General features: G+C 38.4%; 1 protein-coding gene across 1 annotated transcript in view; it reads left to right on the top strand.

Annotated features, from left to right (window-relative positions):
* gabra3 (gamma-aminobutyric acid type A receptor subunit alpha3) overlaps window positions 1-25,445 on the top strand; it is a 165,392-nt gene extending 139,947 nt beyond the window's left edge. Inside the window, exons 8-11 of the mRNA XM_047380092.1 lie at window positions 3,122-3,274; window positions 7,907-8,112; window positions 20,027-20,065; window positions 20,205-25,445. Of these exons, the coding sequence (XP_047236048.1) occupies window positions 3,122-3,274; window positions 7,907-8,112; window positions 20,027-20,065; window positions 20,205-20,525 (719 nt within the window). The 3' untranslated portion in view covers window positions 20,526-25,445. The remainder of the gene's footprint in view (window positions 1-3,121; window positions 3,275-7,906; window positions 8,113-20,026; window positions 20,066-20,204) is intronic.
* The last annotated feature ends 388 nt before the right edge of the window (window positions 25,446-25,833 follow it).

Here is a 25,833-nt window from a genome sequence, read left to right as displayed (position 1 = left end):
GAGTCGCAGTCTGTGGCTTTTAAACCATAAAAACTACTAAACAATCTGATATTAGTGCTGTATTAGTCAGACCTCACGGTTTTTATATATGCATTTTGGACTGTGCCGTTACAGTGAGTGGAGATCTGTGTTCCCAGATTGCATCAGCACTCCTGCAGGAGGAGGAGTCGTTCAGCGTCAGGAGACGTAGTCTACATAAACTGCACAGTTTTCAAACCCCACAATGGAAACACCACCCAAAACAGACAAGGTAGATTAAAAGGTTCCAGGAAGATATGTTCTGGTAAAAAAAAATGCTTATGACCCAATGACCGAAATACTCTTTAACACATTTTCTGTTAAAATTCCTCTGCATTTAGCTTGAGCCATCTTCCTGTCAACTCTGAGCCAGTTTCCTGTCCATACTGAAGAAAAACCTCCTTACAGTGTGACACTGCCACGTCTATGTTTTGCTATGGAAATGGTGTAATCAGCGTACAGCATCAGTTTTCCAGTATTTCAGTTTTGGAGAGCACTTTCTTCCAAATGTTTGTTGTGTCCCTGTATATGGCTTGTGGCAAACTGTAAATAAGACTCATTTTGCCTTTTTCTAAACAATGAATATCTTTCTGCCACTGTTCCATGAAGGACAGATTAAAAAGTGTCCTGTGAACAGATTCTCCCACCTGAGCAGTGGATCTTTGCAGCTCCACCAGAGTCACCATGTGTCTTCTGGCTGCTTCTTTGATAAATAGCCTTCATATTTGAATATTTTATACCGTTTTGTGCGATTTTCAAAGCTTGGAATATTGTTTTATAACCCAACACTGCTCTAAACGTCTCCACAACTTTCTCCCTGACCTCTCTGCTGTGTTCCTTGGTCTTCATGATGCTGTTTTTTCACTTATGTGTCAGGAAGTGGTTATTGGATCAGACCCCAGAATGCAGACAGGCAGGAAGCAGCGTTACGAAAATAAAAAAAAGGTTTTAATAAATAACCAAAAAGGAAAAACTCCCAGCAAGCAGGATCTAACTGGTGCAGGTATGAATACGGTAAGGCCTAGCCTGGCCTGGCTTGGCTTGGCTTAGCTTGGCCTTGCCTGGCCTGGCTTGGCATAAACAAATATGTGAAGTATAAACAGAACAGCAGAGTATAAAAAGTGGAAGGCACAGGTAAAAACAAGAAGACTGCTTAGCATGAAACAGACCGACACAAACCGAATGAAGCTGATTATGGAGGCAGTGGCTGAGAGTGGAAAAACAACCTAAGAGGAACTGAAACGAGAAACAAAGAACTAAAATGCTCCATAAACAGAATAAATAAGAAACTAAACCAATAAGGAATGAACTATAGCACCACCTGGAAAACATAAACAATCATGAGCACAAAACAAAACTCAAATACCTACAAATCATGAGACTAATGTTCTCTAACAAACCTCTGAGGCCTTCAGTGTACAACTAGATTTATCCTGAGATTAAATAAATAAACAATAACTAAAGTGGTCTTGATTAACTAATTAGGTGACTTCTGGAAGCAATTGATTGCACTGACAAGAGGGCTATCAGAGTAAAGGGGTCTGAATGCAAATACCACCCTTCTTAAATTTTTGTTTGTAAAGAATCTTTTAAAAAACATTTTCCATTCACTTAACAAATATGCACTACCTGTTCTATTGCATAAAATCACAAAAATAAATTAAAGTTACTGGTTGTAATGAGAATCAGTAATTAATATTTTAAGGCCCTGTATAATTATTACTGTCAAGTGAAGTCTGAAAGCTGTTCGTTCGTCAGAAGAAACACTAACACGCTGCAATTTGAGGTAACACTGCAAAAGGGCTGACTGAAGTTCAGAGGAACATGCTACTGCAAAGCTGAAGATAAAAGGTTGTTTCTGTAAATCATCGGGAGAGAGCACAGCTCTACAACTGAGGCTCACCAACTTCCTATTGGGAGAGATTTAACCTCAGGATTGAAGCTGTTTGCAGATGTAGCTCCCAGGTGTCTTGCAGCATTGCAGAGATCTGTCAGACATTAGCTGTGACTGAACACAAACAAAACACGCCGGTGCTTTGTTCACAGTTTTCAGAACAAGACTTTAAATAACTTTACTTGTTTCTCAATGAGAACATCCTGTATTCACTGTACTGTTTAGTTGTTAGAACAGCAGTGAAGAAAACTGCAGCAGTTATTTGATGGCAAAAATGGGGAAACCTTTAAGAGCACCTAAACAAATTTTATTTTACATTGGTTTGTATTCCAGACCTAAGAAAATTTAGAGTTTAATTCTATTGAACTACAGCAAGCAGAGGGAATAGGCGAGTTTGAGCCTCTTCAGTCCTGGTCAGAATCTCGTCAGACAAACCACCTCAGGGAACGGGAGGTTGTTTCTCTCGTATCTCTGCAACACAGATTGCAAACGTGGGAATGAGAGCCAGGGCTTAGGGAAACTGTGAATCTGGCTGTTTGCTGCCATCAGTAACAAATACAAACGCTGGAGAGTGGTGCACGCACACACTTTCCACATGCACACTTATATATAGAACTGGCACACAGGAACATCTCAGTGTTCCTTAAATGGGATAGTCCACCTAAATGTTATAACTACAGACTTGCTTGTGGTTTTAAATTTCCCTTGAGGTACAGCATAGAGTATTTTAATATTTCCCAAATGTATGAGGAAGCTTCAAAGTGCTTAAAAACATCTTACTTTAGCTGAACTTTTCTCTCTACTTATGTTTGATTGCAGTTCTCACATTTGATTGATAAGGCACACATGGTTTTTGGTTTGCTTTTTTGGCCTTGATAACTTATTGAAGAGATCTAAATCACCAAATCTGCAACAAGCATGCTTCATTTACAAGTTACTTTAGTCTTTAATTAGGGTTCTATTCAAATGCTCTTCATTGCTTTTAAGGACATCTTAGTTTAAACAGAAATAGATGTTAGTTTAATAATTTCTTATAGAGGGAACATACAGTAACTATGTCTGCATAACCATCCTGACAACCTTTAATCAGCTTTTGCTTTTATTTGGTTCTGATCTAGTTTTTAAATGGCACATTTGTCTTTTAACTGAGAATATTTGTGTTAATAACCCTTATCCTCTTTGTGTCTCTCTGTTTTTGTTTTCTCTCAGGAGAATATGTGGTGATGACGACCTATTTCCATTTGAAACGGAAAATTGGCTATTTTGTGATTCAAACCTACCTTCCGTGCATCATGACAGTCATACTGTCTCAGGTCTCCTTCTGGCTGAACAGGGAATCCGTTCCTGCGCGCACTGTGTTTGGTGAGTGCCAAAAATTGCTTTCAGTCCTACTCAAGATTAATGATTTCTTAATCAGATCGGTAAATTTCAGGGATGATCACTTAGACTTTAAAAACCCATGTACAACTATCCCCTTCTTGCCTAAACTGCTACTACTTTGTGAGTATTAGCTAATTTAGATAAAACGCAGCTCCCTGAGGGCAGGATTGCACATTTTCAGTGTCTGAGGAAAATAAATTAGGGAAGGTAGAAGGAAGAGGAGGAAATTACATTTTACAAATATTTTGCTGAAAACTGTCTTTTCAGAGTTTTAAATTCAAAGCTTTTATAAGAATATGTACTGTTTTACAAGCAAATTGGAAATGATTTAGGATTATGTACTGAGGAGCCATTTGTTTCGATAATCATCGCATTTAAAAACATTTCTTTTAAATCTATACTTTGATTCTCCTCCACTCAAATAGAAATCCATAGATTATTATTTTGATTTTACAAATTAAAGGAAGTAGCATTGACTGCACAATAGGGCATTCAAGTTTGAAAAAAACATTCTAAAAGTTATTCCTATATGCCAGTGGACAGTAAAATTAAACTTTATTCCTTCTTTTTACTATACGATTTGCACATATTGGTACCTTTTACTTCAGTATAGTTATTGTTTGTGCAGGGATTTACTGCTATCTAAAAGCCAAATGGATGTTAGGGAGACATGCCAGGAAAAAACGTTTTTTTTTGTCCAACAAAGGAAATGTATGGGCTTTGGTAAAACGAGACAAAGATTAAGCTTTTTGGCAACAAACAAGTCAGATGGGTTTAGTGTGAAACAAAGGAAGAACATGTGGAGAAGCAGATCATGCCCACTGTTAAGTATGGTAGAGGATCTGTGATACTATGGGCCTGTTTCTCTTCCAAACACCAGGTTAAAACACCAGAACATTTTAATTCATTATTGGGTGGACAGCCAACCAAACATGGGTTATCATTGGTTTTTTTTACATGATAAATAAATCAATAAAACATATGGTGAAATCAACAGAGTAATGGTTATTAGACACAAAGTCAACCTTCTACCATGGACTCAGTCCCTAGATCTAAATCCTATAGAAAAGCTGTGGGGTGAGGAATAATTTCTGCTGCTAATCTTTACCGACAATTTATTGACAAGATTGAAAGGATTTCTAATATATGTGCATAGCTTTAGTAAAGTTCTAGTCTATATCATAAAGTCTAGTCTACATCATAGACCAGTGGTTCCCATTCTTTTTTGACTTGTGTACCCCCCTTTTGTTATACCATGAGTACTCAATAAACAGACATCTAAACCTAAAAAAATCAGGAACAGAACACTTAACAAAAATAATATTCATGCTCACTATATCAGTTTTACTTTGTTTCCATCATTTGACTGAGCTTTAATGAGACACCTGAGATTGCTTGTCTTTGATAAGCTTTGATAGATCTGGAGGCAGCTGCTACTATTCTCTCTCTCCCTGTACTGGTAGCTGAGTGTCGTGCAGGTGAACAGCAATGACACCCCTGCTTTAGTCTTTCCCACCTGTAGTTGTTTTATTGTGCTTTTTTTTGCTTTTTTGGTTGATAAAAACCTGGTGTATTTTGGACGTGGGTCCAAATAAACCATTACACATCCAAGAATTATCCCTAATAACTGATGATATTTTCCCATCATCTTTGAAATAAAATGTTAAATGTTTCATGTACCCCCAGCAATGTGCTCATGTACCACTAGGGGTACAAGAACCCCCGGTTTGGAATCACCGTCATAGACTATAACACTTGTAAATGTAGCAAACATAACTACAAAACATTTGCTACACATTCCTTGGTAGATGTAGCACGCTTGAATTCAGCAGAAAATGAAGGTATTACAATATTTTTATTATTAACTTTTATCAGATTTTTATTCTAATTAGAACTGAACTGAACTCTTTAAAGAGCACATGGTTTGTTGATGCATTTACTGGCCAAAACGGTGGGAGTTTTCTGTTTTAAAATGTATTTAATAAATAAATGGCTCAGTACTACTCAGAGCCATCCTGTGTCATTGCTCCACAATGTTTTTACTGGAGAGTAATCAGAACATTTGACCAAACAGATTTTTTGTCCCACTGATCAAGTCTATAGATTAATACGCGGTCTTTCTCTACAATCGTGTAGCATTTATTTATCTTCTTTGCTCTCTTGTAGCCTTTTACATTTTCATTAAATATGGTTTAATCAATGCTGAGATTTATTGCTGTAAATAATCCACTTCTGCTCAGCTCTGAGAATAAATATATGTTGTTTAAAAAGCATGGCTTGTGATAAAACTTTTGATATCTCTGAAGTTTTTTTGTCTTTATTCTTCACTCATGTCTCACTGAGATGAAATGACCTCCCTGCTCTTCAGAGCAATTATCTATTGTGCCTCTTTTCTATATTTCCATTGTTTATGAGATAAGATAGATTGGAACAGAGATGGGATTGTTTTTCTGTGGTTCGATGGGTAACCATTGTCCGAGTTAAATCTCATTCCCAGCAGTGTTAAGTGAAAAGGATGGGAAGTGAAATGCTCTATGAAATTTTTAGTTTACACCCCAGTGGATTCATTTCCCAATTAATTCATTTCAATTGACAGAGATCTGCTGTTCGCTTTTAACAATTTAAACTTTTTAGTGAAGATAAAACAGTCCTGTTTATGGCAGGACTTGAACTGAATCGAAAGTTGGGATCAATATTATCCATGTCACGGAGTGACATTTTGGACTTTGTTTTATGGTTTCTTGTGATGGTTTTTTTTGTCTAATTGTTTCTATTAAGTTTATTAGTTTGTTTTGCTCCCTCTACTGCTTCCGGGTGTTTTGTTGTTCTCCTCCCTCATTAAGTTATTTTATGATTGTTTTCTTATTACTTGGTATGGTTTATTATTATTGTAATTATTATAGTTCTTGGTCTTCCCTGGATTCTCTAGTTTTATTTCTCTTTAGTATCTTTGTGTTTAATTGTGTTATATGATTTGTTCCTTTGCACTCTTCTTGTTTACTAGTTTATTTTCTGTTTCCTTTCCAGTTATTTCAGTCAGTGTGGTTAGGTTTGTTTACTTTTGTATTCAGGTTTTCTTTATGGGTTCTTTGTTCTCAGGTTGTTATGGTTGTTGTTCCTATGTTCCCTCTAGTTTCTCTGTTTACTTTAGTCATGATTATTCTAGTTTTCTTATTTCCCATTTGATCATTTATCTTTGTCTATAGGTTTGCTTGGTCTGTGTTTCTGTTTATTGTTTATTAGTTACTTTGCCCATCCTCCGTCTTTGTATTTGTTTCACCTGTTCCTTCTGCTTCCCTGCCTCCTTGTCACACCTGTTCCCTGTTCCGTTGATTATCTGCCTTTGTTATCTCACAGTATATAAGTTGGTTTTGTGTGTTTGTTCAGTACTGGTTCCTTGTGTTCGTCACTCCTCGTGTTCGTCCATGATTATTCTTTGTTTTTTCCACGTCTTGCCTCGGGAAACCTGCAGTGATTTTGCTACGTTTTTTGACCTTGTAAATAAATCCTTGAATTACAAAGATGATCCTGCCGAGCTCTTGTCTGCACTTTGGTCCGATCCAGAACCACATCGTGACAATCCAGACCACAATTAAATTTAGATTTCAAATTATTTTCATTCTACCAAGACGTTTTTGATTGGAAATGGCACAGGGATCCCGGACAAAGATAATTAGACAATGTTCAAGGGGGATCAATTTTGGAAAAAAAAAAAGTCTGTTTTTATTCACATTTTTATTATAAAAAAAGGCATGTTCTTTACTGTCTTAATAACAATCAGATGTTTGTTATTGCTGACCAGCTTTTTGCATGTTTAAAAATGACCATTTATCTTTGGTGGAGATTCCAAGTCTTTGAGGTTGGAAGACCTCCTTGTCATCACCTTACACAGATCCTCTATCAGCTTCATGTCAGGACACTGGGCCACTCCAAACTGTTAATATTACTTCCAGCCTGAAGAAACATGTTGGTAAAATTAAAACATTACTTTAAACCTAAATCTGCCAGAGGAATGAATCATTTTGAGCCTAACTGTTGTTATCCAGTAGCATCTGTCTTCGTGCATAAACTGAAGTTATGGCTCTCTAAAATGTGCTCTTAAAATGTGGTTATATAATGGCATTACATTCTCATTGCTTTTGTTTCTTTTATTATTTATTGCAAATAGATGGTTTGTTCCTTCGAACTCCTCACAACCCAGTGTCATACAGGGCTCCACTCCATTTATGATTTATTGAACAATTTTTGCATCAGACTTGTTTAAAACAGAGCAAATACTGAACAATAATTCCTGCGTAATGGTTTGACGCAGCAAGGACTAGTTTCTGATTGTCTGAAATTGAAGTAGTGACCCAGTGCACTTGTAAAGTGTACACATCAATGTATTGTGTCAGCAGTATGAAGCTCAGCGATCTGATTTCTGAGTTTTCTACAGTGGATTATGTAAAGCTATGTTGGGCAGGTTTTTTTTTAGGTGTCACTTTAATCTAAAAGTACAAACTTTAATTAGATTATTGATTTTAGATACGTGCTCTGAACAAATTTAGAGTTTCAAATGTTGTAAAAAAAACTTCTTAACTTTCTTGTTTATTTATGTTTCCCTTCTATCCTCAGGGGTCACCACTGTCCTAACCATGACCACTCTGAGCATCAGTGCTAGAAACTCCCTCCCTAAGGTGGCCTATGCCACTGCCATGGACTGGTTCATGGCTGTGTGCTATGCCTTTGTCTTCTCGGCCTTGATAGAGTTTGCTACAGTCAACTACTTCACCAAACGCAGCTGGGCGTGGGATGGAAAAAGAGAGGGTATGGAAATAAGGGTGAGTGATTAAGCCATCGATACAGCACACTTTTTTCACGGTGTACATCGATTTTTCACTGCAAGCACATCAGCATGAGGAATCCAAGAAAGTTTTTCCAAAATAAGTCAACATTTTTTGCACTTAATACATGTCATTAAATTGGATTTGCCCTCAATGTTAAAAATAATCAGTTTTTCAGAAAATCCTCTTTTTACATGTAGGAGCTTTGGCCACGCATAGAAGGTTCCTTTTTTTTTTTTAGCACAGCCTTGAGTATTCTATAAAGAGTTTAAAGAAGCCTTTTATTTATTCATTAGCAGCCAAATGGAACAGGGACATTGGGGCGGAACACTGAGAGCGAAAACAGAAGTAAACTCCCAGAGACATTGGCCCTGATTTACAATCACAGCATATGTTCAGTGCTTATTTTAAAGGCAGTCCGCACCACTAGAAAAGATGCTATCATTATCTCTGCTTGCTGATTTGAGGGTTAGCATGCCTCACTTCAAACGAATCACCTCAGGTTTACTCTTTCTTACTGCATGAAAGCAGAAGAATCATAACTTATAGAATTTCTATTTACCAGTAATGGGAGCTGTTTGTGTGTTGTTTACAAGGATACAGGAAAAGGAGTAAATTAATGTTCTGCATGTGACCCATTTACTGGTTGGAGTTTGAGCACATAGCTTAATGTGGTGGCAGGAGTGTAATCTGCTTACACAAAATATGTTTGCCCTTAATGTTTCGTTATATAAAACTATTTTTTATTTGAGACAAAGAAAACCAAATGAGAATTTTATTTATTAAGGGGGATAAAAACTTTCCAAACCCACCTGGCTTTAGGTAAATAAGTAATTGCCGGTTAAACACACCCTTGACGACACAGCCAATCAGCTGTTTGATAACTGACAGTGAGTCTTTGACGTGAGTGTAGAGGAATTTTGGCCCACTCCTAACTCAGCCACATTTGAGGGGTTTCATGCATGAACTGCATGTTTAAGGTAATGGCACAATCGAATATAAGTCCAGACTTTGAGTAAGGCACAACAATACCTTCAATACATTTTTTAACCCTTTCAGAGGTGGACATGCATATGTGCTACACATTATTGTCATGCAGCATATAGCCCAAATGCACTTGAACATAAGGTCATAGACTAATGGCCGGACATAGAGACCTGAATTCATAGTTCTAACAATTACAGCAAGATGGTCAAGTACTGAAAACACAAAGCAGCCCACGATCATCACACTACCGTCATCATGTTTGACTGTCAGTATATTATTCTTTTTCTGAAATGTTGTGTTAGTGCCAGATAGAACAAAGGCTCACACCTTATAAAAAGTTCCACTTTTCTCAAGTAAGTCTACAGAATATTTTTCCAAAAGTCTTGGGGATCGTCATGTTGGGCCCAGCCATGGAAGGGAACAAGGACTGGACTACACTCAGAGAACGAAAGAGACTGCTAAAAACTCAGAATCCCAGAATGCACAATATTAACCCATTTTCGTGAAAGCTCCCAGGAAGAAGGATTTTCACAGCTGGAATCCTTATGACGTCATAGAGCTACAAAACTCTGCTCCAAGCAGCATTTCTTCTTCTTTGCCCACAGCTCTCCACGGGCTGCATTAGGAAGGATATGTGAGTGAACTTCTTGATCTCGCGGGCCGAGCAAAAGACAATATCTTTGAAGAAACCTTGATTCGAGTTTGTGTATCTGGTCACCGTACCCCAACCAAAAATAAGACTAGCCCCCTGGAACTGGTTGTCTGAGCTTCAGCAGAAAAAATCTAAGCTGATGATTCTTCAAGAAAAGACGGGTTGCCTCTATTAATGAAGCAGTTTTCCCTACACTGCCCTGAAGAAGACAGCATTTGAAACCACATCTACGCATGCCTTATGTCAGTCCGTGCAGACACTCGCTCCAGCCTCTAGTCAGAGAGCAGTTGCCACATCTTCTCTGTTCATCGGACCTGCTGAACTCAACACACTCTCCTGTTCATTAGAATGGTTCACAGTAAGAGGTTGTGTCTTGGCAGAGAAAATTAGTTTAGGATAAAACAATTTAAGTGTTTTTGTAATTTTGTTGGGATTTGTATTATTTGTAGTGTTTAACTGCTGGACTGCTTATGTTGTTTTTCCCCATCAGTGGGTGTCACCCTGGAACTCTCCCATTGATGCCATTTGGCCCAGAATCCTTTTTATTGTTGAATCATGTTGAAACACTGAACTTAACTGAGGCATGTAAGGCCTACTGTGCTTCAGTCATTGTTCAGGGTTCCTTCGCGACCTCCTGGATGAGTCATTGATGCGCTCTTGGAGTAATTTTGGAAGACTGGCTTTATCTGGGAAGAATCACCACTGTTCTATGTTTTCTCCATTTGTGAATAATGGCTCTCCCCGTAGTTTGCTAGACTGCCAAATCCTTAGAAAGCTCACCTGGTAGTGATTTATATTTTTTAGATGTGGTACTTTTGAGATATTTGGACTTGTATGTAGCTAGACACGATCTATTCAAGCTGTTATTTTTTGTGTTCTATAGGTGTGGCAGTACTCAGGCCTGGCTGTGGTTTGTGCAATTGAACTCAGTTTTGCATAAAATGTTGTTAACCACAGTTATTATTTAAAGACAAGGATGGAGGGTTACTGTTTTTTTTTTTTTTTTTTTACAAACGTCCAGGTGTGTTTGGATAGCTTTTTCTTCCAATAAACGTAACAATCAGTTTAAAACTGCATTATGTATTCACGTATTTACTCTGATAATCTTTCTCTGATCTTAAAATTAGTTGATTATTTGAAACATGTATGAAGAAAAGTAAAATCTTAAGAAATCTGGATGGAAAACTTCCCAAAAAAACTAATAAAAAAGCTTGGTACTCTGGAATGCCATGAGAGAGAGTTTAAGAAAAAAATATTGGTTTGAAAGTTTTCTGTGGTTTATCGTGTCAGAATCAGAAGTCAAGAATTCACTTTGATCGGATTTTCAGTGATAAAAACTCCAGAATGTAAACGATCCGTCCTTCTCCTTCCAAAAGCGGGATTTAGACATACATATTTTATTTAATAATTGATTTTGTTTTTCAGTTCAGCCTGCCGAGCGGATCCTTGCAAAACGTCAGGGAGATACAAGAATAACATAAATTAATATTCTTAAAAACACAAAAAAAAGCTGAAAAATAGGAATTTAAAAGATTTTCTCCTTTTTTATGTAGTGAAGTATATATTTTTTACTGTAGTTTTGGTTTTTTTGTCAATAAACAGTTGTGCTCACATAATACATGGTTAGAGTTCAAACCTATAATTGAATTTACCTAAAAACAATCCCTGCTTGTAAAAAGCCATAGTATGCACCTGCTCTTGATGCATTATTGGTAGTGTTACCACGGATTCTCTTATATCTTTCAAGCATGCCAACCTAAGCTGTTCTAAGATTGTCCACTAGGCTGCTGAAACTATATTAAATGCCAGATTTAAGCTTGAACTAGGCAGAATTACTACTTATGATTGTAAATTGTGAATGTATGTCCATGTGCAGCCTTATGAAATTATTATAATGTTATTCTTGCAGCTTGTCTACAAACCAGTGGGTATATTTTTCATAAATGGCATGTTAAAACAAGAACAAAAGATTAGGCTAAATTACAGTTTACTTAAAATGAATGTTAGTTGATTCAGTAGTATTTTTCAGAATTAATGAGAGCATCTAATATCTTAAGACAGTAAAGAGAAAGTAAAAGCTTTACTGACAGGATGGTTTGACAAGATGCTTATAAAACCAAAGAATCCCAAAGTACACATATTCAAACTTTCTTCAAACTGCAAATGAAGCACATCAAAACGCCCGTCAACTCCAACAATATAACATTATAAGAAGAAACTCACTTCAGCTGCAACAGACTCGGTCACAAATCTATTTTTGCTACAGATGTACAAAGTGTTTGACCCAATCAATAAAGCTTCCCCACTCTTATTTATATATATTTTTTCTATAGCTTGACATTTGGTCTTGAGAATGACAGGCAGAAATGCAATGGAACGTTTTAGTCAGCAAAGATAATTTCTTCCTTTTTGAAGGCTCAACTTAATGACAACAGCCTTGGCTGCGTTCTCAGGGGCTGTACTGAGCACGCAGTTGTCATGATAGATAAAAAAGAATGGGTTCACACAGACATACAAGATACTACCATCGCATTCCCTATATAAATGAGCAACTGGAAAGCAAAGGCAACAGAGTTTAAATACGTGCCCTTATAACAAATGGAGCAAAAGATTTGATCTAATACGATAAACTGTAAGATGAATGAGGTTGCGTTGGGGTTTCAACTGAGTTTGTCATGGGGACTTTCCAGCTCTACAGCACTTTGCACATGTATCTATACCCCTTGTTACATTACAGTCACAAACTTCAATGTATATTATTGGGATTTTATGTAAAAGATCAACACAATGATGCACAGTAATGAAGTGGAAGGACATTTTTCACAAATAAAAATCAGAAAGTGGTGGCATTTATTTGTAGTCAGTTCATTTTAATAATACTTTATTAATCCCAAAGGAAGATTAAATTATTACTATTAGCGCCCCTTTCTTTAAAACCCATAGATGAATAAAACTAGTAAATAGAGTCCACCTGTATTTAATTTAATCTCACTATAAATCTAGCTGTTCTGTTTCCGGTCTCAGATGTTTGTTAGAGAACATTAGTAAACAAACAAACAGCATCCTGAAGACCAAGGAGAATACCAGACAGGTCAGGGAGAAAGTTGTGGAGAAGTTTAGAACAGGGCTAGATTGGAAATCAATATCTTAAAGGGGACAAATCATGCTTTTAAATTCTTCCTTTCCCCCCTTAATCATTAAGTTGTGGTCTATATAAAGTGGAACTGCAAAGCTTTGGTCTGAATTACTTGTTATTGTAGCTCCACAGGCTCCTCTTACTCCTGTTATGAGGCGCATCTGAGAGCAACTTGCTCTGGTGCGGCCTCTTTAAATGTTACTGAGGCACTTGACCCTTCCAGGTCAAAGAGCACTGCGCTTTAACCGGCTCCGCCATTTTTGCAGTTTGATAACAATTTATCTAGCGCCGTAGAAACAAAACAAAAATGGCTAGTCTTATGCTGGCGGAGGTTGCTGAAGGCACTCGTCTTGATGTGAGTACATTTCCATGAAAAATAAAATTTGACCAGGCACTTCAAAGCGGTTCTGATGCGGGGGGACGGAGTAGTGAATTGCGTGGGTTAACACCCCCAAAAACCGAATCGAATTTACCCTCTTTCAGCATAGGCATACTTGAGGTTGGACTACAAAATAGCGGCAAGAAATAAATATGACTGATATGCGAAACTGATACGGCGGAAGTCCATGACCTTATTTAGCTGTTCCGTAGCAAATACTGTGACATAACAGTTAGAAAAACATACCAGACGATAGAGAAAACAGAACAGACTGAAAAATACGAACCAAACAGAATATAAAGATATATCCACAACACCTGGAGAAAGATTTTACTTTTCTGAACTCCTACAGACTCCAAATACACAATAAATGTATTTAAAGGCTAAAAAAAGTGTATTTGCATGATATGTCCCCTTTAAGTTTGGAATATCTTATGGATCGTTCAAAAATGAAAACAATATGGAACAACTGCAAACTGACAGCCTGTTTAAGGAAAGCATAAACCAGCGAAGCAGGACAGAGAAGACTTCCATGGTAACTCTGGAGGAGCAGAAACCCACAGTTCGGGTGGGACAGTCTTCTGACTCTTCTGGTTAGCTGTCCCCTCCACATATCAGGCTTTTATGCAAAGGTGACAAAAATAAAGTAGTTGTTAAAAGAAAACCATAGTCCGTTGCAGTTTGGCAGCAGCATCATGCTGTGGGGATGCTTTTCTTCAGCAGGGGCACAGGAGCTGTTTAGAGTTGGTTGGGAGATGGCTGGAGCCAAATACAGACTCAGATTTGTATTTGTTAAACAATGTTTTTGAAAAACACTCATTATTTTACTTACACCTCACAATTATTTTGATCTCACAGTAAATCATAATAAACTCAACTGAAGTTTGTGGTTATAACATGGCATCATGTGGAAAATGTCAAGGGGTATGAATACCACTCCAAGTGAAACCCAGTGAAAGCAGACAATGACCATCACCCTCGTTTTTAGATCTCAAACTGTGAGCTGTAGACAAATCCATGCAAAATGGTTTACTTTGCTGCTAAAGCTTTAATGTCATTGTCTTTTTTTTTTTTTTTGTCATCACCTTATTTTCTTTTTGGCAAGCCATGTGCCTAATTAGCTTTCCGTTTACAGCTGAAGGTGTGCTCATCTCAGGACTTAGCCAGCGGGGAATTTTGGGTAGAAAAGCAAATTTTTGCAACTCCGTGACACAAGATTGGACGTTTCTGTGAGAGATATGTTCTTTTTGATTCAGCAGAGGCTGAGTGGCTCTGATGCTGCAGTGGCTTTCACTGCTAAAGCTACAAAGTGATTGTGGTTGCACTTGCAAAACAAATGGTGATATCTAAAGACAGTTAATGGAATTTTATATATATATATTTACAGTGGGGAGAACAAGTAATTGATACACTGCCGATTTTGCAGGTTTTCCCACTAGCAAAGCATGTAGAAGCCTTTAATTTTTTATCATAGGTACTCTTCAACTGTGAGTAATGGAATCTCAAACAAAAATCCAGAAAATCACATTGTGTGATTTTTAAGTAATAAATTTGCTTTTTTTGCATGACATAAGTATTTGATACATCAGAAAAACAAAACTTAATATTTGGTACAGAAACCTTGGTTTGCAATTCCAGATATCAGATGTTTCCTGTAGTTCTTGATGAGGTTTGCACACACTGCAGCAGGGATTCTGGACCACTCCTCCATACAGATCTTCTCCAGATCCTTCAGGTTTCATCGCTGTCACTGGGTAACACAGACTTTCAGCTCCCTCCAAAGATTTTCAACTGGGTTCAGGTCTGGAGACTGGCTAGGCCACTTCAGGACCTTGAGATACTTCTTATGAAGCCACTCCTTAGTTGCCCTGGCTGTGTGCTTTGGGTCGTTGTCATGCTGGAAGACCCAGCCATGACCCATCTTCAATGCTCTTACTGAGGGAAGGAGGTTGTTGGCCAAGATCTCGCGATACATGGCCCCATCCATCCTCCCCTCAATACGGTGCAGTCATCCTGTCCCCTTTGCAGAAAAGCTTCTCCAAAGAATGATGTTTCCACCTCTATTCTTTACGGTAAGGATGGTGTTCTTAAGGTTGTACTCATCTCCCTTCTTCTTGCAAATGCAACTAGTGGACTTTAGACCAAAAAGCTCTACTTTTGTGTCATCAGACCACATGACCTTCTCCCATTCCTCCTCTGGATCATCCAGATGGTCATTGGCAAACTTCAGACGGACCTGGACATGCACTGCCTTGAGCAGGGGGACCTTGTGTGCGCTGCAGGATGTTAATCCATGGTGGCGTAGTGTGTTACTAATCTCTTCTTTGAGACTGTGGTCCCAGCTCTCTTCGGGTCATTGACTAGGTCCTGCCATGTGGTTCTGGACTGATTCCTCACCTTCCTCATGATCACTGATGCCCAAAGAGGTGAGATCTTGCATGGAGTCCCAGACTGAGGGAGATTGACCATCATCTTGAACTTCTTCCATTTTCTTATAATTGCTCCAACAGTTGTTGTCTTCTCACCAAGCTGCTTGGCTATTTTCCTGTAGACCATCCCAGCCTTGTGCAGGTCTACTATTTTATCCCTGATGTCCTCACACAGCTCTCTGGTCTTGGTCATTGTGGAGAGGTTGGAGTTTGATTGATTGACTATGTGGACAGGTGTCTTTTATACAGATAACGAGTTCAAACAGGTGCAGTTACTACAGGTAATGAGTGGAGAACAGGAAGCCTTCTTAAAGAAGAACTAACAGGCCTGTGAGAGACAAGATTCTTACTGGTTGTTAGGTGATCAAAAACTTATGCAATAAAATGCAAATTAATTACTTATAAATTAAACAATGTGATTTTTTGGATTTTTGTTTTAGATTCTGTCACTCACAGTTGAAGAGTTCCTATGATAAAAATGAAAGACTTCTACATGCTTTGCAAGTGGAAAAACCTGCAAAATCTGCAGTGTATCAAATACATGATCTCCCCACTGAATATATGCTTTTAGCAAGCTACGCTTGATATCATTGTTATGTGTCAGCATGGCCAATGCTCCACTAAATGTCTTAAGGTTTGAAGGACTCAAGAGTAAATCAGCAGCAGTGGAGGAAAGTAGAAAACTGTGCATGGAACAAAGAAGAAACAAAAAGACATAACGTAATAAAACATGCAGTTATATGATCAACAGAGGTCTCCTCTAGCAGCTATTTCTAATAGTCACCACAGAAAGCCACAAGCAGGGACATTATGGCTCTTCATATGCTGCCCACACTCTCATACACCAACATGCTTACATACTTGAGGCTAATAAATATGCCAACATTTCATCTCCAATCATAGAGGGGGACAGACTGTCCCAGGTTCTGCCACATGCACACCTGCACACTCTGAGCTGAATGCAGTGAAGCACGGGGAGGCACTATCACCCTGAGATACTTAATCACCTTGAGACACAATTCAAGTCTTAAGCAAAAATTTGCAGAAATTAAGAGGACAAGGTCAATGGATGCATAGTGATATTTTTGCTTTCAGCTAGACCAATTATTTTGACTAGTACAAGCAAATCTTTTAGCAGGAGTAAATTATGTGCTGTGACACGTTAGGTTCATAACAAAATGCATACAGCCCAATGCTACAGATGGTTTCCCAAATAATTAGGCCCCATAAATTAATGCAGATGACAGCCTGGCTAAAAAGCAACAGAAAATGACTTTGTCTAGCTCATTTGTCAGGTTAGTGAGCACAGAGCATCCTTAATGCTAAAGACTGAGGAGTCGAGTGATCTTTGATTAAGGTCATACGACACTTGAAAGTAGTAATTAGTTTTTCTTGCTGATCTAAGACATCACTGTGACAGAAGAGCCTCGTTGGGTGATAGATGGAAAAGCATCCGGCTATCAAGGAGCATCAGTCCGACCTTGGACTGTTTGTTAGCTCTGTTAGGCTTCAACAGGACTTGCTGTCAAAGCAAACCGAGGATCATTCTCTTGCTTTTGCCCCTGTTGTCTAGGGAGAAACCAGGTTTACACATTTCTCCTCCTCAACTCACTTTCTTAATCTTGGACCAAAAAGTTTGAGATTTATTTTTTAGCAGATCTACAAGAGCTATTGCTCTTATTCGTGTCATTCCTGACATTGAATAGATACCCAATGACAAGTTTTTGCATGTTACACTGAACATACATCCCACATGAAAACAGTGTTGTGCTTACATTTTGTGAATATGACACCAAAGTTCAAACAGCTTTTTCATGAGGACTTTTGTGCAAAAAATTCACGGTGAGGCATGTTTGTGGAATGGAAAAGAGGACATTTGTTATGGTGCCTATCATAAGTATTCACACCCCTTGACCATGTTTACATATCAATGTGTTTGATTGGAGATTCCATATAATAGAACAGCACAAAGTGGTGCATTTGCAAGGGCAGTGAAATAAAAAATGGATTTCACAGTTTTTGTTACAAATACAATTCAGAGAAACGTGGCTTGTATTTGTATTCAGTCCCCTTTAATCTGGCAGGAGCAGCATGATGCTGTGGGGAAAGGGAAGGTGGTCAAAGTTTATAACAAAATTGATGGAGCTAAATACAGGCCAGTCCTGGATGGCAATATGTTAGAGGCTGCAGATGACCTGAGACTGGAGTGGAGGTTCACCTTCTGCCGGGATAATGACCTTAAACATACAGCCAGAGCTGACATCAAAGCAAATTCATTTGTGGGGTTGCCACAGTCAAAGTCCAGACCTAAATCCAATCGTGAATCTATGGCAAACTTAAAAAAAATGAAGTGTACAGGTGCTCTCCTTCCAGTCTGATTGAGTTTTGAGCTCTTAGTCTCTACATGTGCAAACCCTGGTAGAGATACAGGGGTTGGACAATGAAACTGAAACACCTGTCATTTTAGTGTGGGAGGTGCTAAATTGGACCAGCCTGGTAGCCAGTCTTCATTGATTGCACATTGCACCAGTAAGAGCAGAGTGTGAAGGTTCAATTAGCAGGGAAAGAGTTTTGCTCAAAATATTGAAATGCACACAACATTATGGGTGACAATATACACGGCCGGGCTGCTATAGCCAAACCTTTGGTCACTCATGCCAATGCCAAACGTCGGTTTCACTGGTGCCAGGAGCGCAAATCTTGGGCTGTGGACAATGTGAAACATGTATTGTTCTCTAATGAGTCCACCTTTAATGTTTTCCCCACATCCGGGAGAGTTACGGTGTGGAGAAGCCCCAAAGAAGCGTACCACCCAGACTGTTGCATGCCCAGAGTGAAGCATGGGGGTGGATCAGTGATGTTTTGGGCTGCCATATCATGGCATTCCCTTGGTCCAATACTTGTGCTAGATGGGCACGTCACTGCCAAGGACTACTGAACCATTCTTGAGGACCAATGTGCATCCAATGGTTCAAACATTGTATCCTGAAGGCGGTGCCGTGTATCAGGATGACAATGCACCAATACACACAGCAAGACTGGTGAAAGATTGGCTTGATGAACATGAAAGTGAAGTTGAACATCTCCCATGGCCTGCACAGTCACCAGATCTAAATATTATTGAGCCACTTTGGGGTGTTTTGGAGGAGCGAGTCAGGAAACGTTTTCCTCCACCAGTATCACGTAGTGACCTGGCCACTATCCTGCAAGAAGAATGGCTTAAAATCCCTCTGACCACTGTGTAGGACTTGTATATGTCATTCCCAAGACGAATTGACGCTGTATTGGCCGCAAAAGGAGGCCCTACACCATACTAATAAATTATTGTGGTCTAAAACCAGATCTTTCAGTTTCATTGTCCAACCCCTGTATATCCCAAAACACATCCTAAAATTTGCTTTTCAACTTTACAAATATGCGCTGCTTTGTTTTGCTCTGTCACATAAAATCCAAAGTAAATACATTGAATTTTGTGGTTTTAACATGACCAATGTTAAGGGGTATGAATAGTTTTGCATGACACTGTGCTTATTAGAGATGTGGTGAAAACATAAGTGAAAATAGGAGCACTGTTTCAGTCTTGAACTGAAAATGGCCTCAGGCAGAATGAATGGTGTGAAGTAAATGATCAGAGTACAAACTCGGTGCGAGCCACACAGGAAACCAAAACTCTGCTCAGTAATCCATCTTACTGCCTTACTTGTTTCCCCACATCCATCTTCCTCATAGCACTGTGCTCAGTTAGACTGACAGGATCCTCCAGAGATGCAAGTTTAGTTATGTGAGAGTAGCAATGTGGCAAATAAAACTGTGTCTTCCTGTGCAATTTCAAAGTGAAAAACAGACTAATCATACCGCTCCAGAGTTAGGGAGACGGCAGACCCTCCAGCTTGCTCTATCACACACAGGCTTTGTCATGTTTGTTTTATCACAAGCTGTTTGCCTGAAGAGGCCTGGCTGCCTTCATTGATACAGTTTGTCAGACATGTTTTCAGGCGCTGTTATTTTGCTTTGTTTCTAATCCTGCTCTGTGCTGTTACTGCTACTGTTAGCAGTACCAGACGCCAGTCCAGCCTGGTTCTCCAAAAAAAAAAAAGAGAACTGTTCCAATTTTCCACGCTCTTTATTTGCCTGATAATTTTGTCATGATATTTTTACTCATGACATTTTTCTCCTGCAATCCAGATTTGTGTAGTATTGATTTGACATTATTAAAACTGTAAAATGTAAAACGTCACTTCCAGCTAGATAGTAATGAATAGATTCTGTAAGTTGGGTAATTCTACTATAATTGGTAAACTTTTTTTCTTTTCTACTTTTCTTTTCAGGAACCGTTTCAGGCTAACATGGCCAGGATTAAAGATATGGTTAGGCTTTTGTTTTGTTCTTGTGTGTGTCTCGTGTCTCGTGGTGTTGCTTCTATTTCCTCTTCATGAGTTCAAATGGAAGTATTGTTTAGTCCATTGCCTCGTGACTCACAACCTTAACTGCCTTCTTCCTTTTCAGAGAAGAGAATCTGCCACTTTGTCTAAAAAGGCAAACAACACCTTCAACATTGTTGGGACCACCTATGGCATCAACGTAGCCAAAGACCAAGGTTTAACGACCATTTCCAAGAGCGCCCCAGGACCTTCGGTCAAACACTCCTTTCTGCACAGAATGGATGACCCCTACACGGAGGCCAAGAAGTCCTACAACCGCGTCAGCAAAGTGGACAAGATCTCGCGCATCATTTTCCCCGTGCTGTTCTTCATTTTCAACTTGGGCTACTGGGCTACGTATGTCAACAGAAAGCCCGCCATCATGAAGGCGAACAACCTAAACTGAATTCAACCAAATGTTGGCTTTGGAAGATATATAGGTTTGCAAGAAGCCAAGTCCATCACATCTTAATGCGTGTATTTGTGTGCGCGCATGTTTTGTGTGTCTGTTTTTTCTTAAACGTTTGATATTTTTGCACGGCTGTATTGTTGGGAGGCAAATCAAGTTTCCATTACACTCACATACAGGGGTGGACCTCGGAGGAAGCACATTCTCTCATCAGTCTGTGTTTGTGCAGCTTTTCTTTTCTCCACTTCACCCTTACTGTAGCTCTGGCCCTGTTCCTTGTTGTGGTTAATCCTTTGCTGTATCTTGGTTGCTTGCTGTTTTGTACAGTAGTTAAATCGTGTGTCCAATGTTTTGACATGTCTGGGTTTTTGCTTATAATATGTTAGCACACGCATGCATCTTCTGTTTTCATCGTAACTCATTACCAGTTATAAGATGATGACACATTGTATGCACACACATACACACACAGATATTGCAGAAAACACAAGGAAAGCCATTCGCTGGTCGCTTTATTGTGCTCTGTTAGTTGGGGCGGCCTGTATAGTTTTATAGGAGCATCATTAATAATTGTCAGAGTCTGGCCTTCAGCTCCTGCTGAATCTCAACACACACAATGCAGCCTCAAAGGGCTGCCTGTACATTTTCTAGTCCACTGGTTCTTATTGTTTTAACTGGCTGATTATGTTTAATGACAGATAATATATGTGCCTTGGTGAATACACTCATCATAAAGAAAAAGAGCTGGACATGTACACATTTGCATTTCCAACACTAATACGCACAACCACAGTGCGTTGCAAAAGTATTCAGCCCCTGTTAAACCTTTCCATATTTACTCTTGCAACAACCACAAACTTCAATGCATTTTGTAGGGATTTTATGTAAAATATCAACACGAAGTAGTGCATGACTGTCAAGTGGAAGGAAAATTATATATAGTTTTGGTTTTTTTTTAGATAAAATTCAAGAAAGTGTGGCATACATTTGTATTCAGCCCCTCTGAGTCAACACTTTGTCGAGCCGTCTTTTACTGCAGATACAGCTGCACCTCTCTTGGTTTATGTTATTGTTTTACTTAACAAAATAACTCAAACTCGAGTCAGATCAGCTGGAGAGCATCAATGAACCAAATTTTTCATGTTTTGCCAGATTCTGAGTTAGATTTAGGTCTGGACTTTGACTTTACCATTCAGACACATTGATATGCTGTGGTCTAAATCCAGAATGTCTAGCTCTAGCCCTGAAGAGATGTCCAGCATGTAAGTGAAGGGTCATTCCTAAACTGGAAGGTGAATCTCGACCCCAGTCTCAAATCTTTTGCAGCTTCTAAGAATCCATCTATCTATCAAGCCTTATCAGCTTCCCTGTACCAGCTGAAGAAAATAATTCCCACACCATGATGGGCCACCAACATGTTTCAAGGGGATTTTTTTATGTGGAGTTAGTTTTCCAGCACACAGTGTTTTGTGTGTTGACCAATAGGTTCAGTTTTGGTAAAAGCTGCTCAGAGCACCTTCTTGTACATGTTTGCTTGTGGCAAACTACAAATAGGATATGTTAGGGCCTATTTATACATAATGTTAAATATGCAGACACATACAGACAGAGCCTTCTGTCTGTCTGTTGAGTTTATTTTATCTGTATTTTATGTGTATTTTGGTGTCATTATGGAGCTTACCGATGCACATTATAATGAAGCAGTGGTAATCATATGGGTAGTGTGGCGCTGTAAAGCTCACATGCATTCAGCAAAAGTAACAATGAAGAAGATGAGGACGAATCATGGAAGTTCTGTGATGTATTTAATGGCCACACAGACCCCTCCCTCTAGTGCATTGCCTCTTTTTATGTCTTTGAGAATCTATGTTATCAAGATTTTATTTCATTGTCGTCATAGACACTACTGTCTAAAACATTCTTCTGAATTCAGTAGCTAACTCAGAGCTGCCTCTAGTGGCTACATTACCTCGCAACCGAGCCACCTTCATCAACATATTGAAAGCATGAGGTCAGTGATTCTTGACAGTGTTGAAAAAAGGGAGAACCTATTTACATGTGGCAAGGGATAATATATGTGCCTTTACAGTGTTTTTTTAATAACTGCCATTTGTTGATAAAGGTCCGGATTGGTGGACTGCACAACTAGCAATGGTCCTGTCCACACATTCCCCCAACTGAGTAGTGGATTTCTCCTGCTCCTCCAGAGTTACCATTGACTTCTTGGTTGCTTCTCTGATTGAGCCTTCCCTTTTACTGATGTTCAGAAACAAACCTCAGCGGACTTTGTAACTTAGTTTATACTGAAGTTTAAATTACACACAGGTTGATATCATTAATTGGGTGACTTCTAAAGGCAATTGGTTGCCCTGCATTTTACGGATAAAGAGGGCTAAATTCAATTGTACACCACACTTTTTAGATTTTTATTAGTAAAAGGTTTTGAAAACCATGCATCATTTTCCTTTCACTTTACAATAATGCACTGTTTTGGGTTGGTCTATCACAAAAAAACACATTGAAGTTAGTGATTGTAATGTGGCAAAATGAGAAAAAGGTTTTAAGGGGTATTAACGCTTTTGCAATGTACTGTATCTGTAAAGACATTTAATGGTCTCTGTAGGTTCTATCTACTTTTGTATGGCTATTCCCACCCTAAACCAGCCCATATACATAAATACCCAGACTAAAACTGCCTCTTAGTATGAAGGGTTAACAGACCTATTCCTGTGAGAAGATGTTGCAAACAGATTAAAGGTCCCAATGTAGTTGAATAACTATCATGTAAATTTATGCAAGCTAACCAATAAACTACCACCATTACCTGTTGATTTTATGGTGTATTGATTTTGAGTTTTTCCTTTAGACTACAAATGTAATGTGTCATACAGTGATTTTCAATAATCTTCAGAGACCATTTGAGTCCAATAATCTACATTGTGGAAATTACTGTACCACCTAATAACCCCAAATAAAAAAGCCCATTTTCTTGAGAAAATGCATTAAATTGACAGAGAAGACAAATTATTGTTTAAGGTCATTATTTTATGATAAATGTTGATCAGAGTCGCATCAGATTTGGCTACTAAGCATCAAGTGTCTCTGCTTTTGTTTCCATTTGTTAAGTGACTTCAGGATTTGTGTGAGACATTCTGCTTATGTCTTCTGAACCTTTGTATTTGTACAACCTGATTCCAAAAAAAATGTTTTTTGACAGATGCATTTTGGATATTTCTGGGTACTTTAAGTATAGATTCTTTAAGAGCTGTACTTGAGACGCCAACATCCACTGAATTCCAACAAACTGTATGATTAGACGGAGAAAGAGTGTACTGTGTTGTGGCTTCTGTAAAAGGTTGTTGGTCAATCATATACAATGTACAAGCCATTGTTTTCTGCATGATAGTTTGTACATGTTTGGTCCTGCAATCTGTATGGCATAGAGTCAGGATGTCCACATTTATCCCATTCACTTCGTTCCCTATATTAACCAGTTGCATAAACACTTTTTAACTTCATGCATTTTAACATGCTCATGAGAGGCTTGTGTTTCATAGCTAGTACAGACCTCTAAAAGTGGTTTACATTATTTAGTTTACAACTATACACATGGATCCACTAAACTGACTCAACATCTGTCTCCATTTACTTTTACCAAGGTTTCTAGGGTCTTTTAACCTTAAAAAGTATCTGATGCATTAGGATTTTCCCCACTTTCTCTTCATTTGCATTTTAGTTCCGTTTTAAATTTCTGTTTCAAAAACTGACTTATTGTAGTTTGCGAATAAAATTCCAAACATTCTTGCTACAAAAACCTGCTGTCAGTGAGCAAAAAGAAGCTTACATAATGAGGTTTATATATTTATCTGTGTTCAGGTTGGGTAACTTATGTGAAAGAGCATCAGAGTCACATGCCAAATTTCAAAAAGTCTAATTTAAGTTTACAATGTTATATTTCACTTGCTTGTGATAGTACGTTAGTCAAGTAGAAGTCATTATGCTCAATAAGTAAGTTATTAAGGTAACTTTTAGCTTTTTATAATTCTTGTCATTAATTCAAGTAATAAAGATTTTAAAAAGTCTTAGTTAAGAAAACTTGCAGAAACCCTGTTTAAAATAAGTTAAAAACATTTGAGAGACCTTTTATAAAAGTAATTTCAGATTTAGTTTAGATAGCAAAAATTTAACTATTCATTTGCCCCCATCTCTAAAAGTGTATTATACATAAATGATTAAGAAAATGAAGCCTCTTTTTGCTTTTGAAATATTTTATCATAGAAAGAGTTTCATTCTTCTGCCAACTGTGGCTGCAGGTTATTTAGGATGTCTGGACCAATCTAATTTAAATAAATCTGAGGTTCCTTGATAAGTGTTACTGTAGGTTGGTGGCTCTAGACAAAATAGCTGCATTTGTCAACTGATATGCATAAAATATTTGATAGCCATCCACTCACTGATGTCATCAATAGTGTCCATCACAGAAGTATCTGGAAAACGTATACCCAAACATACATTTACATAGTAATACATTCACCATTAAAACATTCAGCAATGGACTTACTTTGCCAAAATATTCATACACCTTGTCCTTTTTCATATTTTGTCACATTACAAGCACAAGTTGTAATGCCTTTTATTAGACTTTTAACAGGTTTCAAAGTTGCCTTTAATTTGCTCTGTTTATCTTTTCATTAACTACGCCTGGCTTCCCTTTTCCTATCTGAACTATCCTCACATCATGATGCTGCCACCACCATGTTTCATTGAAGCAAGTGTTTGTAGTGTGACAAAGTTTAATATATTTTTTCAAGGCACTGTAAACTGTAAACTCAATATTCATTTTGTATTTAAACCTGATTTAAATGACATGAAGTTTTTAAAAATTTTACTTAACCTACAGTACAGACCAAAAGTTTCTTCAAAGTAGTCACCTTTTGCTTTGATTACTGCTCCACACACTCTTGGCATTCTGTTGATGAGCTTCAAGAGGTAGTCACCTGAAATGGTTTTCCAACAGTCTCGAAGGAGTTCCCAGAGATGCTTAGCACTTGTTGGCCCTTTTGCCTTCACTCTGCGGTCCAGCTCACCCCAAACCATCTTGATTGGGTTCAGGTCCGGTGACTGTGGAGGTCAGGTCATCTGGCGCAGCACACCATCACTCTCGTTCTTGGTCAAATAGCCCTTACACAGCCTGGAGGTGTGTTTGGGGTCATTGTCCTGTTGAAAAATAAATGATGGTCCAACTAAACCCAAACCGGATGGAATAGCATGCTGCTGCAAGATGCTGTGGTAGCCATGCTGGTTC

Source organism: Girardinichthys multiradiatus, chromosome 11 (assembly GCF_021462225.1).
Source record: "Girardinichthys multiradiatus isolate DD_20200921_A chromosome 11, DD_fGirMul_XY1, whole genome shotgun sequence".
Classification (NCBI taxonomy): domain Eukaryota; kingdom Metazoa; phylum Chordata; class Actinopteri; order Cyprinodontiformes; family Goodeidae; genus Girardinichthys; species Girardinichthys multiradiatus.
The sequence above is the reverse complement of the archived record's forward strand: the minus strand, read 5'-3'. Positions and strand labels throughout refer to the sequence as shown.